Below are 18,481 nucleotides of genomic sequence, written 5' to 3' on the forward strand. Positions count from 1 at the left end.
ACTGGGGGGGGGGGGGGAGGGAAGTGGATTCTTAGAAATTAGCAATCCTATCTGAGATGGTGCGTGATGAGCAACCTACAAACCTCAAGCAACAGTCTATTTGAAAGGTGGGATTTCATCGGTATGTATGAAGAATGTGAGAAGAGAAAACCATTTGGCTTGATCCACCATTCAATATGATCATGTGGTCTTCTACCTGAACCTTCCTGCACAATGCATACATTCCTTAATGTTTTTAACATTCAGAGAGCTGTCAATCTTGAATAAACTGGACTGCCAAGCTCTTAAGGTTGAGAGATTTAGGAGGAAACATGAAAGACAATCCTAGATGTGCAACAAAGATGGTAAAAAAAAAAGCATCATGCATTTTATGAAGCAATACCGTAACCCATCTTAACCAAGCGAACACAAATGAAGCAGCTTCAACCATCTGCCTTGAATGTCTGCCATTGGTACTGCTGCATTTTTTTTGTGGATTTAATAACATACTGTAAAGTCCTTGTAACTAAGAGTATCCTACATCAAGCTAACTATCAAGGTGACTTAATTTAAATAAATCATTGCTATTGACTAGAGCAGCCTACTTGAGCAAAAACTTGGAAGGTTTAGGGGGAGGGTGATAGAAATTGAAACTTGTCTGGAAATTCATTTTTCAGTTAATCTCTTAGTAGGCAGAGAGCTGATACAACACAAGAGGCTTGAGGCAGAGAAATTACTGGACTATACAGTCAATCTTCTTTTGCAATGACACCATTTGGTGCTTCAATTATTTTTTCCCCCCAATGTTTTTTTTAAATCTCAGTTGCCTTTTATCATTTTATTTTAAAATTCATAAAATTCACAGTTTAAAGAGTGAACTGCCAAATCAATATCTGAATAAATATCCGTCACACAAGTAGTGCTGCTCTCGTTTAGAAAACACAAAATACTATCATTGGATGCCACTACTATATTTATTTAGTTCTTAGGTTTATTTTGCCAAAAAACAAAAGGGGTTTTGGCCATTTAAAGAGCTATATTTTGGAAATAAATTGCAATTGCATAAATAATAATAAATGCTCATACATTCAAAGTCATGCATTAAGATCCATGAATATACTCAGTTTGCAGCTTCTCTCAACCCAACTAATTTATAGTCCCATTAAGGCTAACATATTCTTTGCTCATAAACAAAACTAATTGGTCAATAGTTTATGCACAAGATCTGGATTAAATAAACACATTTTAAAACTAAAATGTTGCAATGGTGTTAATTACCAAAACAATTGTAATGGATATGTAAAAGGTTGGTCTTTGGTCATCAATAGTAATGAAAAATGTCAGCCCTACTTAAAAATGTTGCGTGGCACTTTAAAAATATTTAATATGATGCCTTCAAAATTAATAATGCTTTTGTTACCTTATAAATTATGTAAATTAAGACATTTTTGTGCCTCTATTGTTTCACTATTTGGATGTGTTTGCACACCAAATTTCATTCTAGATCACACCAAATTAGTTAATTTTGACCAATAGTTCACCACCTTCACTAAACAGCAAAATATGTATTGAAAATAAAATAGTTTTCAATTTAATCTAATCAATAATTTTGATTGGAATCACAATGTACAAATTTATAAATTATATTAATTAATTAATAATGATTTAATATTGCTTGATAATCAAAATGCAGTCCACCAATTATTAATGAAGTAATGATTAAAATGTAATCCAATGCTTTTAGATTTTAGAATTGGTTAAAAATATAGTTGTAATTATTTTTTCTAGACATAGAAATATTTAAAAAGTTAAGGCTTCTGATGAATTGCAAAATGAAATTACCAAATGGCATTTTTTTTTTACTACCATTGTTGCAAATCAAACCATGAGATATTATTAAAAATTCCTATGCATCAAACATCCTTGTTTCTAATTTTACATTTTAGGCTGGGCATGTGCCAGGACTCAATATTATTGTTTGTTATACAAACTATGGGGAAATTGCATACTGGTAGCCCAATAATTTCAGTTTTCACTTGTCCACCATTTATTATCTCAAATTTTAAAAATTAATTTAGCTGCATTGTTCAACTGTACCCTGTGGTCTGTTAAGTATCAGTGACTTGATTTACAGTTTTATAACAAAGAAAATGCACCTGTTCTCCCTGCTGTTGAGGGCTGGAAGTTGCAGACTGCTGGGTTGGTTGTAGCTGAGAGAACTGAGGGAGCGGTTGCTGTTGTAGTGGATTGAAGATCACTGGTGGGCCACTTGACAGCTGGGATAGGATTAAAAATGTAAAATAAAGACAAAACCACTATCTAAATTTGGATTATACGGTATTATTTTTATAATTACACCCTTCTGGGTACAGAAGTGCTTCATTAAGATCTCACTGTTAAAACAAATTACCACTATTCAAAATGCCCAGCCAATGACAACTCGCACTGAGTTTCTCAAAATATTTTTTTAAAAGATTTGTGACAGGAACCTCTGATATCTACTTCTCAACCAAACTTGATCTAAATTGAGTGGTTTGTGGTTTTTCAGATTAGAACATAAACTGCAGGAGACAGTCTAACTTGGTGGGGGGGGGGGGGTCCAACTAGAAGGATATTAGAGAATCAGGTTTAGTTCTGAGATGGAGCCCCAAACTTAAATGATAACCCTTTCCATTGCTGAGTTCTTCCTGCATTTCTGTTAGTGAATCAGATCAGTAAACAGAAATTTAAAGCTATTCAACACTCTACTGGATGTTATACAAATTTGTTTATGGAGACAAGTATGCATTTTTTCAAAATACAATTTCTTGGGTGTGTGTGTTCACTTTTGAGAGAAGGGATGCATGTTCTTGAATGCTTAAGCTGTGGTTACCAAAGAACAGCATGTTACTGAATCTACAAGGGGACATGCTGTCATGAGCCTGTGGAATGAGACAGATGAAATTAATGATCTTGTAGTTAGCGATCCTCTCAGAAAAAGTGATCACAGTATGACTAAATTTCTCATGCAAGTGGACAGTGCAATAGTTCAATAAAACCTAATGGAGACTACAATGGGTTGAGGGAGGAGTTGGGTAGCGTAGACTATTAACACAGACTATATGGATGGATAGTTGAAGAGAGGAAGACTTTCAGAGTATTTTCATATGCTCATGAAAAGTATCTTCCAGTTAAAAGCAAGGAAGGGGAGAGCCATCCTTGGATAATCAAAGAAATAAAAGGTGGTGTGAAACTAAAAGCTTATGCATACAAAGTCACCAGAAGTAATGGGAAACTAGAAGAATGAGAAAACTTCAAAAACGACAAAGGTTCACTGTTCAAGCAATAATGAAAAAGAAGATGGATTACAAATATATACTTGCGACAAATATAAAAAAGATTTTTTTTATAATTATATAAAGTTGGAAAGGATGACTTAAGTGAACACACGTCCTTTGCAAAACGAGAAGGGGAAATTAATATTGGGTAATGCAGAAATGGCTGAGGCTTTGAACGTTCATTTTATGTCAAGGTTGAGCACACATCTAACATGCCAATGAGAGATGATATAGATGTGGTGAGAGGTGGTGATTTTACTACAAACGCCATCACTAAAGTGGTAATGCTGAGCAGACTAGTGGTTCCACAGATAGATTAAGTCCCTTGGTACTGAACAAAATGGCAGGAGTTATATAACGTGAAGTCATTTGTGATAATTTACCAAGGTACTCCGAACTCTGGGCAGGTCCTAGTGAATTGGAAGACAGTGAATGTCATACCATTGTACAGGCCAGTTAGCTTAATGTCTAATCAGGGAAATGCTTGAAGATATCATTAAGAAACAAAATGGAGAAACATCTGGATAGAAATTGTTCATCAGGCAAACAGCATGGATTCAGGAAGTGTAGGTTAAAGGGAACAAGTGGATGCTGTATACTTGAATTTCCAGGTGTTCAACAAGGAGCTGCATAAAGGACCTAGCCATAAGGCAAGGATATGCAGAGTTGGGGATAAAGTATTAGCATGCATAGAGGATTGGTTTATCAATATAAAGCAGAGAGTTGGGAAAAATGGGTGTTTCTCTGGCTGGTATTCAGTGGTGAGCAGAGTGCCACAGGGGTCAGTGCTAGGACCGTAACTGTTCACAATGTACATTAACCATTTAAAAGAGGGGACCAAGTATAGCATACCCAAGTATGTTGATGAATCCAAATTGCACAAGGACAAATTATGCAGAAGATGTGGAAAGACCTCAAAGAGATGGATTGGTTAAGTGAGTAGGCAAGGGTCTAGCAGATGGAGAACAAGATAGTAAATCTGAGGTTGTCTGAAGGAAAAATAGAAGACCAGATTATTTAAATAGTGAAAGATTGCAGCATGCTGTTGTACAGAGGGACTTGAGAGTGCTGGTGCATGAATTGCAGAAAGTTGATTTGCTGGGCCACAGGTTATCAAGAAGGCCTATAAAACATTGGCTTTCATTTCTTTTGGGGGGGGGGGTGCGGGGGGCAGGAGGTTGAATGTCAGAATAGAGGTTGTGCTGGGTTGTACAGGGTACTGGGGAGGCCACACCTGGACTCTTATGTGTCATCTTGGTCTCCTCACTTGAGAAAACGTATACTAGGTTTGGAGGTTGTGCAGAGGAGGTTCACCAGGTTGATTAACCTATGAAGAGAGACTGAGCCACTTGGAGCTTTACTTGCTTGAATTCCGAAGAATGAAAGGGGATCCTATAGAAATGTTAAATTATGAAAGGGATAAGATAGAGGCAGGAAAGTTGTTTCCAATGGTTGGTGAAATTAGAACTAAGCACGTTGCCTCAAAATATGGGGGAGAAGATATAGAACAGTGTTGAGGAGGAACTCCTTTTCCAAGAGTAATTAATCTGTGGAATTATCTGCCCAAGAAATAAGTAGTCTGCTTCATTAAATATATTTTCAATTCAGTAAGACTTTTGCTTTGTTGGGGAATTAAAGATATGGAGAAAAGACATGTAGGTGGAGTTGAGTCCATAGCCTGATCAGTCATGATCTTATTGAATGGTGGAGCACATTCAACAGCCAGATGGCGGGCTGCTACTATTTCTTATGTTCTAGTTAAAAAAGAATGATGCATTTCTTCAGAGTGGACTTCCTTTGATCTTTTGTTATGAATGTGAAGTTTTGTATTTGAGCAATTATAATCGAGCTACCATTAGTCCTTCACACATCTAAATTTAAGTTACAATAAATTTGTTGAAAGATTGAATGTCTGCTAGTCAAATCACCCATTAGATTTTCAGTTTAGGCTTATCCTAATACCTCCCGAAGAAAATCCTGGGTCTTGTTTTTGAGCAGGTTGCACTTTAATCAGATGTGAAATGTATCAATCAATGAACCTCATGTAATCCTAATTGCTGAGTCATTTTCAGTTGGGGTTTGCAACACTAAATCAGACCCTTTTTTTTATTTTTGTTTGCTTTGGCTCATTAAAATGTTCTTTTCCCCACAAAGCAACGTTATGGATATCAAATTTGTTTAATCTACGAATCTCCTGAAATCTGATGAGAAAAGAAATTGATGAGGTAAATGAATTACTTATTAACCCATATATTGAGATAATAATTAATTTTGTTCTTTATTACCATAAGACCAGAGCAGAAATTCAGCCCATCAAGTCTGAGCCACTGCTTAATCATGAGCTGATCCATTTTCCCATTTAGCCTTCTCCCCATAACCTTTGAGGCACTGTCTATCTTATTGGTTAGGTTGATTGAAACATTTGTGAACTCTAGTCCATCAGCACTAAAGCTTTCTCTTAGGAGAAATGGGAGATGGTACCAGAGTCTCTGCAAAGAGGATGTATCCTTATTGAACAAAATCAATTATTTTTACATTGAACATTTTTAAGTTTTTTTTAAAAATCATCCATTATTTTGCTGGATCATTTGGAAATATTCTGGATTTGATGCATATCTCATGTACTCCTGCTACAAAATTGTTTTTGACCTCTAAATGAGCCTTGCTTTTCTCTCATTACCTTTCAACCATTTATTTGCTTATAGAAGACATTTGAGTTTCTTTTGTGTTACCAATGACCTATCTTAATGCAGTCACTTTATTTCCTTAAATTTGTGTCTGTTCTTCATGTTTTCAGCTTGATTCATCACTAATTATGAAATTCACTTTATTTAATTTAAATCTCTACATCTATAATTGCACAAGTACATACAAAGTAAGAACTGGGGAACTTTTGCTTAGTATATAGTTCCTTTCTCCCTTGTGTGAATGAAGGCACTTGTACCAAACATTCTATTGAAAATCTCATTTAACGATCACCATTTCCCATTAAATGATAGCTGACATCCATTAGTCTAATATCTCCCCAGTACCTCTGGTACCCTCAACAACATCGACCAATATACTTTATCAATTCTATCACAACCCTTTGGTTTTTGTTTCAATCTTCCCTGAATACTCCATTACCACAGGCATTCTTCACAATCCTGTTGAACCAGATTTCAGTTACTGACTATTAAATAGCTGTTGTGACCTTCTGCCAGAACCTCACAATCTACCTCGGCTCACAAGTTCACACATGTTCTAACCCATTTCAGTTTCCATTGTATTCCTCCTAACTGAACTCACTTATTTCTGAAATAGTCTTTATTCTATTACTGCTTTCCACTCCACATTACTTCTATACAGTGCTTCATCTCAATTGTTTTACCAAATTATTTTGAAACCTTTATCCAAAAGTGATTTACCTCACAAAATAATACTGGCTCCACTCCTGTACATGGCCCTCCTGCCCTAGAACCATATTCTTAACCCCAATGGTTTATCTTATTGGTCATATATTCACCTGCACATTGACAAATTTTATATATTAAATAAGTATTTGTTTGATCCAAGTACTGTATTAAAACTGCTCCCAATGAACTCAGTATAATAATACATGCAGAAAGGACAATACATTTTCTGAGAGCTTCTTAAATTGAATGAACACTGGTCTAAACTGTCTAAGATTCCATTTTGTAAAGAAAACTCACAAAATGTCTTGGCCACAACAGGGTTTAATCTACAGTCTCAAAATTTAATGATAAAATAAAATAATTAACATAACCAATTGGAAATAATCATCTTCCAAAGGAATTTGGAGATGGGCTATTAAACTACCTTGTCATGATATATAGAAAAAGCAGTTTCCACAAGGGTAATGAAATGATAGCAAAAACATGGGTCAAAGGAAAGATTCAATGGTTAATGAAAAACTAGATTTACTGTTAAAGGAGAAAACATGAAAATTTTCATAGTCCAAAATAATGCTTTGGAAATTTAAAAAGACTCCTTTTGTTCATTCCAAGTTAATTTGTTTAAAGGGTGTTGCTCTTTTATTATTTAATATAATTACTATTAAATACATGGCATTCAACATTTTAGATATATGTGGATAATCAGTCAACAATAAGAGTCCTTCTTGAAGCTTATTTTGGAATATTTCAAAAGGTACTGTTTATTTTTTTATCATAATTATTTGAAATTAAACTCTCCACTCATGATCAGAATAAAATTGAAAGCTCATGTCAGAGAGTAGGCCAGAAACAGTTGGTAGAGTAGCATATCTTCCTGCACTATACAAGACAAAACAAGTCTGTTCCAAGATGTTGTGAAAATTAATTCATTCAAAGCTGTTCAAAAAAAGCTGAGGGAAGTAAAGGATTTGATTTAAAAAAAAATTTGGTGACTTTTTGGATTGTACCTTTGGTGCTATAGTGTTTTTGTGTGTTGAGTGGTAGATTAACTACTGCTACACCACTAATCATCTCTGCAAACAATGAAAATGGTCAAATTGAATGAAAAAGAACTGGTTGGGACAACCTGTGATCGATTGGAAGAATGTTTTCACTGTTGGTTCTTTGGAGTATCATCTTGTTACAGTGTTGGAAAGGTATGACAATTATGTTCAAAGTGAACTCTATTGACTGGAGTAAATTTGGTTATTTTCTTCAGATTTAAATGCAAAATGTTAATTACAAGCCAAAACCAATCTTGTGTGCTTTAGAGTCAAGGTGAGAAGGTACTGGAGAGGCAGAACAAAATGGCATATCTGCAAAAGCTAGCAATACTGAGTTGTGGTTGTGCCTCAGGTAGACAAGAAAATATGGTTGAGGTGACTACTGAGACACAATAAATCAAACCAGTGATGACAAACAGAATCTGCTCTCCACATCACAAGAATTATTCACACTGTAAGTAGGATCAATTGTGTTCACAAAACTGGCTATTCCCTGCTTTTGCAGAATTGAGGCTGACAAAGATAGTAAACAGTAATGTAGTCAACAATTTATAGAAAGGCCTCTTCCAATAGACAAGGATACCCTATGGCAGTGGTTTTCCCCCCATCAATCACATACCACTTTAAGTAATCCCTTACTAATCACAAAGCACCTCTGGCATGGTGCTGGGATAGCCAGAAAGGTTACACCTGTACTTCTTATTTTGAACAAAAAAATTCATACTGACCATAGGAACAGACATGAAGGAAACATTTATACTGTTATTAAAAAAAGCTTTATTTACTGACCCAAAATAATTGCCGTGTGAACTATAAATAACCCACCAAACTGCTCAACCTTTTCAGAGATGACATGTAAATTTCTGAGAAAGGGAATAACTTCTCTTCTGACTAATTAATAGTGAAGGAAAGTGAAATGAAGTACACGGATTCATCTACACCACGTGTCTACACGAATCTATGCGCTTCACTCAGAATCATGCAAATGAATTTGTACGTCACGAGAAAAACAAGTGTCAGACAATGGCTTTGTTTTGATGTATCACTTTGCAAGCTTTACTTTCGTTCCTTCACACCTTTTGGCCTCAAATGTAGCAGCCTAATTTAGAAAGTTCTCAAGAATGTATTTTCAATACTCACTGTTTGAATGATTTCTTGGTTAAGTAGAGAAGGAGCCCCAAGAAGAGCAGAGGGAGCTGCCTCAACCACTGTCACCAGTAGCACTCACATCATGTCCAGAATTAAAGACTGGCTCTCCACTCAGCCAACAATCACTTGGACAATAGCAACATGTACATCAGGCTGCTTTTCATCAATTACATTGGACAACCATTCCACAGAAGATGCAATCTCACTGGCTCTCCAATCAGCCAACGATCACTTGGACAACAGCAACATGTACATCAGGCTGCTTTTCATCAATTACATTGGACAATGAAGATTTTGATTCCTGAACACTACTGGGTGTATTTTATGGATCACTGTGAAAATGTTCCTATCACACATTTTTTTAAAGATATAACCTATTTTTGTGATTTCCTGCCATATTTTAAGTCTACTAGTATATTGCCCACAAAGGAGGCCATTTTGGTTAGTCCAAGCATGCCTGGGCATGTACTCAGTACAGGTGCTGTCTTGGACCTGGGTATGTTTGGAAGACATTTAGAGATGTTGTTGAGAAGTTTCTTGGCAACTACAGAGCACCAAACGACATCCAGCTGAATGACAACCTGCTTCAAGCATCCAAAACCCTGAAGTGCAACATGTCATTTAAAATTCATATTTCAGAATTGGCACTTGGACCTCTTCCCTGCTGATCTTGGTGCAAGTCGGTAATGAACATGATTTCACCAGGACATTGCAACCATGGAAAAGCGGTATCAGGGCAACTGGGATCCATCAATGCTGGCCGACTATTATTGGACACTGACACGAGAGGCATCAGATTAGGAATACAAATGAAAATCAACGGCAAAACATTTTTAGGTCAGTTAAACTAACACAATGTATCAGCATCATTTAATAAGTTAAATAAAAGTAAATTTAATGTTTCTCTAACTTCCTACTTGAGACAGCAAATATTAAATTATTTTTGTTTTCAGCTTGAAGTTGTCTTAAAAATTCCCAATTTTTATTCAGAAAGCAAACCTTTTGAAAAGAGATTACACCTTCATTCCCTCAGTGCTGTTCAGCAAGCTTCAAAAACTGGGTCTCTGATCCTCCCTCTGCAACTGGAAGGCCACAGTCAGTGCAGATCAATAACAACGTCTCCTCCTCACTGACAATCAACACAGGTGCACCTTAACAATCACAATCTATAAATTTGCTGATAACACCAGGTTGTTGGCAAAATAAAATCACAGACGACAATGAGGAAGCAAACAGGAGTGAGACATCAGCTAGTTGAGTGGTGTCGCAACAATCTTGCACTTAACATTAGCAAAATTAAGGAACTGATTGTGGACTTCAGGAAGGGGAAACCACGAGAATACAAACCACTCCTTATCAAGGGATCAGCAGTGGAGAGGGTAAACAACTTCATATTCCAGGGTGTTAACATCTCTGAAGATCTATCCTGGGGTCATCATATCAAGGCAAACATGAAAGCGGTATTTCGTTAGGAGAATGAGGAGATTTGGTATGTCACCAAGCACAATGTCTTGCAAATTTCTACAGGTGTATTGTGAAGAGTATTTTGACTGGCTGCATCACCTGTCTGGTATGGAGGTGCCAAAAAAGGCTACAGAGGGGTTGTGAACTCAGCCAGTGCCATCATGGGCATTAGTCTTTATTCCATTAAGGACATCTATAATCATGTCTCAAGAAAGCAGCCTCTATCCTCAAGGACACTCACCACCCAGGCCATGTCCTCTTCTCACTGTTACCATCAGGAAGTAGGTATGAGCCTGAAGATGAACACCCGATATAAAAACAGTTTCGTCCTCTTCACCATCAGACTTTTAAATGGACAATGAACCACAGGCACCACCTCACTTTTTTTTCCTCTTAGTTTTGCACTCACTTATTTATTTTTAAATAGTGTGTTTACAGTAATGTAATTTATAGCAATTTTTTCATCTGTAATACACAGTACTGCTGCCGTGAAACAACAAATTTCGAGACATGTTCATGACAATAAACCTGATTCTGATCAACTCTATAAAACTGTGGAGCTCTTGATGAAAAGGAATTTCTAAGCATACTTAGGGTTTATTCAAACAAATTTGCCATCTGAGGCAGAAGTTGTGGAGTTAAAAATGGCTCTTGTCACCAATAAAGCAGTTCTAAACAAAATAAGCATGTCTATGTCCTTAGACCATCTAGCATTCTGAGCTCACACCGATAAGAGGTAGGAATGATAGTACAAGATTGTGAATCCAAGAGCTGTTTGGATGAAATTGGTCACCAAATCCAAAGGCCTCATGTTGTTTAAATAAATGATCTCTATTGGAGTTGAACCAAGTTGTGATCTTGAACATGAAGTTGTGTCTCAGTTAGATCCAGTATAAATTAATGACATGATCAAATCCAACCACGCTGACAAACAGAATTTTTCAGTTTAGTTCCAGAATCAAACTGTCTAAAAATATACTCAACATCAAAGCCTGTCAGGAAATTCTAAACTCAATGTATTATTGTTATTCCTGAAGTATCTCCCCACTGTTGCTTTAAAAAGGGAGCAGTGTATAATGCTCTTTGAACCATTCAATGTGTACATTTGTGTGGTGCTATTTTATGGTAGATTCATATGGTGCATCAGTTTCTCAAAACTTAGTGGGCAACAGAAAGTTGTTGGTGTGTCTACACATAGCATGTCTCGATACATTCTGAAGATTTAATGGGTACAGGAACAGATTTTTGGGGAGTTGGTGGGGTTCTCTTGTGAAAAATTGTTATGCTAAAGTTCCTGATCATTCAGTGCAAAGAGTGTTTATGACTGCAATAATAAATCATTTTCCAAAATTTTATCTTTGTAGTATTCAAAACTGATGGACACATTTGCAGCTAACTGAACCTAAAACATTGTATTTAATAGAATTTTGGATTTGTGGATAGAATTTATTTTGAAATAATGCAATTTTTGGAAGAGTACAAGGAATGTAAACATTATATTTAAAAAACCAATTCAATAAATTTTGAAATACACTCAGGCTTTATTGCTATCTGGATACTTGTAGCAAAGTTGCCTCCAGTGCCATCTAGAATTGTATTTACATACGTCCTCGTTGAGAGATCAATCATTCACCGTGTGATCAGCTGCCACTGTTCTAATTGAGCAATCTTTTGTATAACAGCTTTCAAAACATATCACTCGCATGCAAATTTATCTGGAAATAGATTAATGTTACTTCCTCTTTTTTTAAAGTTCATTTTATGTTATCAAGGAAGTCTGTACAATGTTAGCGTCTAGAGCAATACACAAAAATGCAGAGGATGTAAAAGGTAACCAACATTTCAGGCTTCAGCCTTTCATCGGGAATGTTGAAAAACAGGTGTTGCTTGGAGGCTGCCAAGACTGAATATGAGGCATTGTTTCTCCATTTTGAAAGTGGCCTCGATTTGGCAGTATGTGAGCCTAGTGACAGACACGTCAATGTGGCAACGGTGTGCAGAATTAAGAGTTGGTCTGTGGGACGTCCTTGCTAGTCTCCCTGATGTAGAGGAGGCTGCTGATGCGGTGAATGACACCCACAGATTCACAAGTGAAGTGTTGCTTCATGTGGAAGGACTGTTTGTGACCCTGAATAGTAGTGAGGGAGGAGTTGCATGCAGGAGTAGCAAGTGGTCACGGGTAGAAAAATTGGTGAAAGAGGCCAACCAATTTAATTGCAAGAATGGCAACATGCATCAAAAACAATCAACTGATTTATTCTATGCATGCATACATTTTTTCAGGTTATGCATAAAATCGTAAAGATCAATAAACTAGAATCTTTATTTAAATAAAAAGTTAAGCATTATGATGAAAAGCAAAGTATGTCTGTACACATAGAAGGCAAAAAAAGGCAGAATTGGTGCCAAATCAGGAAATACTCAAGAATGCCTCTTGAGAGAGGAAAATCTACATATATGCCATCCTGAGAGGAAAATCTACATATATGCCACCCTGAGAGAGGAAAATCTACATATATGCCACCCTGAGAGGAAAATCTACATATATGCCATCCTGAGAGAGGAAAGTCTACATATATGCCATCCTGAGAGGAAAATCTACATATGTGCCATCCTGGGAGAGGAAAATCTACATCATATATGCCATCCTGAGAGAGGAAAATCTACATCATATATGCCATCCTGAGAGAGGAAAATCTACATATGTGCCATCCTGGGAGAGGAAAATCTACATCATATATGCCATCCTGAGAGAGGAAAATCTACATCATATATGCCATCCTGAGAGAGGAAAATCTACATCATATAAGCCATCCTGAGAGAGGAAAATCTACATCATATATGCCATCCTGAGAGAGGAAAATCTACATCATATATGCCATCCTGAGAGAGGAAAATCTACATATGTGCCATCCTGAGAGAGGAAAATCTACATTATATATGCCATCCTGAGAGAGGAAAATTTACATCATATATGCCATCCTCAGAGAGGAAAATCTACATCATATATACCATCCTCAGAGAGGAAAATCTACATCATATATGCCATCCTGAGAGAGGAAAATCTACATCATATATGCCATCCTGAGAGAGGAAAATCTACATATATGCCATCCTGAGAGAGGAAAAGCTACATATATGCCATCCTGAGAGAGGAAAAGCTACATATATGCCATCCTGAGAGAGGAATATCTACATATATGCCATCCTGAGAGAGGAAAATCTACATATATGCCATCCTGAGAGAGGAAAATCTACATATATGCCATCCTGAGAGAGGAAAATCTACATTTATGCCATCCTGAGAGAGGAAAATCTACATATATGCCATCCTGAGAGAGGAAAATCTACATATATGCCATCCTGAGAGAGGAAAATCTACATATATGCCATCCTGAGAGAGGAAAATCTACATATATGTCATCCTGAGAGAGGAAAATCTACATATATGTCATCCTGAGAGAGGAAAATCTACATATATGCCATCCTGTTGTTATAAGTAACACTGAAGATTCTGGAATAAGCTCTGAGATGGACTTACTTTCATTGAAATTACAATGTTAGATTATGTACTGTTGAAGTTGGGTTCATTCAACCTCACATATGACATTAGATTGGAACACAGTGTGACACTTGGTTGGGAAATCGTGTGTGCTACTTTCAGCAGGTGACTTGCTTCACATGGTCCAAATTACCTGTACCTTGTCAGATGTGGTAGGGATGATCCAAGTAAAAGTAAGAAAGATCTGAGGACACGTTTAAATAAAATTTATCAGAACAGTTCACACATGGATAAAATATATGGAGTCATATTGAACGTAAAGAATGAATTACATGAGAATAACTGAGAATCACATCCAAGATGATTTGTCCATGGATTAGCCACAAAGTACATGCCCACAATGGATCCAGACCTAAACACAAATGATAAATCCAATGATCTGGTCATAACCTTACTATCCGATTTCAGAAATCACAGGAATGTTGTCTGTAGGATTTTCTAAATTTGAAATTATTTTGATGAATAAAGTTATCTACCTCTGGTAAATACAGGTTACTATTTACATCTGGTTTGGATTTTAAGGCATTAGAATAAGGAATGTTGGCAAGTCAGTGAGCTGAATATAGGAGTATCAAATTTACACAGAACAAATGTTGGTCAAGAAAAGATGGTCTTATTAACAAAACAATCACAAGTGTGTGCCACACTTAAAATAGTGTACTCATGGAATTGGAAAAATAGGAGGGGATTTATTTGAACTGCATTTTATTCTCATTTTGTGCTGATAAAATATACAAAATTATCAAGAACATGGTGGTGCTATTAAGAAATCTGAATTTCAAGTGAAAGATTAATTTTAGACCAAAAATGATATTTTATTTGCCATTATAAATATGCCATATTCTGCTACTGAAAATACAAGTTTGAAACATGAACTGCTGTAGATAAATATAATGCATAACCAAAAGAGTGAGTATGTTCAGGTTGATGAATGACAATATTGGAATACGCTATAATAAAGTAACCCTACCTGAAGCAAATTCAGAGGTCTGAAACCAGGAGCATTTTTTAAACCAACAAATGAACCACCTGCAGAGAAAACAGTAAAATATTAGCTTTGAGGAATTAAGTGACTTGATGTTTAGATGCAAGGCCTTTTTCTTTTTGCAGATACATGTACTATTCATCTGGAGCCAAAAAACCTACAAGTTAAAGGTATTCTAGGCCAGTTCATCTCTCTCTGTAGCTAAATCAAATTACTTGGATTTATTAAGAAAGTTGCCGTATATCTTGTGATCAACATGAGTAAATAAATGCTGTAAAGGTTTTAGCATTAGGAAAAGTAGCTAAGGTTTATAGGATTGTTCTGATCTAAGCAAAAATGTGCAACATCTTTGTTAAAGCTGAGACAGGAGTTCTGCTTTTTTACTTGAACTCTTATCAGATCATAAAATTTACGATGAGACTTATACACATCTAATTACAAAATGATCATTTTCGCTACTTTGAAATAAAATATAATTGTATCCAAAAGTTAAGAGTAATTTACTGTGGATTCAAATTTATAATCAGAAGGTTATATTAAACATTTATGGAGTGAAGTGACCGTGAACATTGTGATCTCATAGATGTGGATTCATACTTATTAATGGTAATTTTATTCCGCCATCAAGCACTGGAGACTTTTGCCATTTAGCAGCAATGATGAAATCAAGTAGGTTCAGCACCCGATCCCAATGAATAAATCTCACATGGTAAACCAGGAAATTAAAAGCTCCCAGTTCTTTTTTTAAACTAACCTTTCATGTGTCTTATATTGTTGAAATTAACAATTCACTTTTTAATGACTTCTGCATTTCAATTTGGACCTAAAGAAGTTCTGACTGCAGGGGATCAGAGCAATGATTGCACTAATTCAGTCATCGACTTCACAGACCTTTCAGCTGATGCCATTGGGCAGAATAAACATTACACTTTGTGTTTTCAGATTAGGGGCACTACATAAGCAATCAAGAATCAGAAATTTGAAGAGACTTCAAACATATCTTGAATTACTTTATTTAAAAATTGTACATAGTGATTTTGAAAATCAGTACAATTTAATTTGAACTTTAACAAAAATAGAAAACTATAATCTAAATCTAGACACTTATTAGAGACAGTTTAATATTTATGTCCAAAATTCTGCAGTCAATTATCCAGATACTCAGCTAACCTCACTGAACAACTCTCACAAAAACAAACTAAAAGCTGTCCTAAATTTCAGCAACTCTATGTTCTTTGTCACCCAGTTGGAGGAAGTCAGGACTGAATTAACTGGAATACTATAAGAGTCAACCATTTTGCTCTGTTCATTTAGTTCATGTTGATCCTTGCCTCAACTTCATTTACCCCCCTTTGTTCAATATCCCTTAATGTCCTTAGCTAAGAAAAATGTACTGACCTTAGTCAATTAAATTTAGCCAGCCCCTTGAAGGCCGATGTTTCCACCACCCTTTGTTGAAAGTGCATTGTAATTTCTTGCCTAATTTGGTAACTCTGATTTTAATGTTTTGCTCCTTTCTTTTGGTTTATTTCACTCAAGAATGAAGCTCATCAACATCTACCTCATCAAATCCCTAAATCTCCTAATCTTCTTTACTTCAGGCAGAGATTCTCAATTTTTTCTTTCCACTTCACATCCCATGCAATGCCATAGGTGCTCTGTGTTTGTAAGGGATTACTTCATATGGTATGTGAGTGGAAGAAAAGGTTGAGAACCACTGATTTAAGGGAATACCAACCCAGCCCAATGATCTCTGTGGTAATCTTTTAACCCTTTCAGTTCCAATTAACATTCTGGTCTGTTTTCTCAGGCTACTTATTTATGCTCAATCCTCCAAGAAACCCTGTAACAGAACTCTGATTACAAAAGTGATAAGGTCTTTTTTGAATCAAATACAATCTAGAATAAATTCAATTAAAAGTACATAGAGACATCATTATGAAGTAATGTAGAGAACTCCTTTGGTTTCATACCAGATTTATTATAAAGCTCCAAGACCTATCTGATCAAGCCAAGCTTTGTGATCTGAACAACTAAAACTAACCAGTCAAAACTGACCTCTCTCTTTACTATCTCATAGAGCATTATACATTTATTGGAAGATCTTTATCATACCCATATCTTATGTGCAGTCATATCATATTGAAGCTAAATCTCAACTGTAATCCTCAGCAAAGTTGCGAAGATTGTTTCGTATTGACAGTGCTGCCTTGCCAATATCTGTCTTAAATATCAATTAAAAACTGAGGTGTCCGGCCAGCCAATATGGACATTATGGAATTCTGTTTAACCACCCAGTAGGGCTTCTTCCCTGCGACTTGACAGTAACAGAGGATTTACCTATTCATGAGGTGTCCATCAGCTGCTTTGAAGGCAGCTTGACTTGAATGTTTGCAATATATGAAACAAATGGCTGTTGAGATTTTCTAAGGTACTGTATGAGAGGAGTTATAACACGTGTCTCAGAATACCTATCGAGAAAAAGCAATCTGACATTAAAACAGAATGTTGGACATATTCAGAAGGTCTCGCAACATTCATCAGATGCTGTCTGACCTATTGAGTATTTTGGCATTCTCTGCTTTTATTACAGTTTTCCAGATCTGCCAATTTTTTTTGTGGCTTTTCATGAACAGTGTCTGCATTAGGTGAGAAAACCAGCTTTAAAATTAACTGAACAAATTCAAAGATTTTTTTTCTTGCTTTATTTACTTCATATAGGGCTGCCTCAGAAGCATAATTTTCTGTAATACTATTATTAAAGTGGATCCTACACAATGCTGAGAATGCTGCAGTCTGACCCATTGACCCTGCTCTGCTATTCGACAAGATCCTGGCTGATATGGCCGTAGACTCAGCTCCATTACCTGCTAGCACCAAAACCTTACATTCCTATTTTTCAAATATCTATCTGTCTTAAGTATATTCAATGAGGCAGCCTCTCCTGTTTCCTTGGGTAGAGCATTTCACAAATGCACAACTTCCTATTGTAAATCTACTCCTCTGAATCTTAAGGCTATGTCCCCTAGTTCTAGTCTCCATGGGAGAAACACCCCTGCTTCTATCTATCTAATCCTTTCATATATATGTCTTTTTAAGATAATCCTGCATCCTTGTAAATACCAATGAATATAGTCAGGCTACTCAATCTCTCCACATAAGACAATCCTTCATTTCTGGAAACAACCTAGTGAAGCTCATCTTTACAGCCTCCAAAGCCTGTATATCCTTTCTCAAGTAAGAAGACCAGACTTGGACAAACCACTCCTGAAATATATTGAACACAAAGATAACCAGAGCAGGATGTTAATCGTTCAAAATACTTTATTAACAGTTTAATCTCATTTAGTACTAACCTGCATGAGCTGCAGATTGCATGGCAGCTGGGAGAGAGCTTGGCACCAGTCCTGCTGGTGGTATAATGCTGCTCAGATTTATACCAGTAGGGGTTATGGCACCAGAATTGCTCCCCAGCATGGGATTTGAAACACTCATTAATGTTTGTGCTCCACTGGAAGGAAAAAAAAACAAAAACCTTGTCCAAATGTCTCTTTTTTTCAGCTATTCAACCACTTTTTCTGCATTCA

The 18,481-nt window shown here is 36.2% G+C and overlaps 1 protein-coding gene across 9 annotated transcripts in view; it reads right to left on the minus strand.

Moving 5' to 3' along the window:
• Positions 1-18,481, minus strand: part of supt20 (SPT20 homolog, SAGA complex component) — a 94,110-nt gene that overhangs the window by 3,250 nt on the left and 72,379 nt on the right. For 8 of the 9 annotated variants that reach the window (XM_069891694.1, XM_069891700.1, XM_069891698.1 and 5 more), the window contains 3 exons: positions 18,251-18,405; positions 14,880-14,938; positions 2,136-2,255 (listed from right to left, as the gene is read on the minus strand). In XM_069891694.1, the coding sequence (XP_069747795.1) occupies positions 2,136-2,255; positions 14,880-14,938; positions 18,251-18,405 (334 nt within the window). The remainder of the gene's footprint in view (positions 1-2,135; positions 2,256-14,879; positions 14,939-18,250; positions 18,406-18,481) is intronic. The other variant, XM_069891695.1, reaches the window with a different exon arrangement.

Source organism: Narcine bancroftii, chromosome 7 (assembly GCF_036971445.1).
Source record: "Narcine bancroftii isolate sNarBan1 chromosome 7, sNarBan1.hap1, whole genome shotgun sequence".
In the NCBI taxonomy this organism is placed as follows: domain Eukaryota; kingdom Metazoa; phylum Chordata; class Chondrichthyes; order Torpediniformes; family Narcinidae; genus Narcine; species Narcine bancroftii.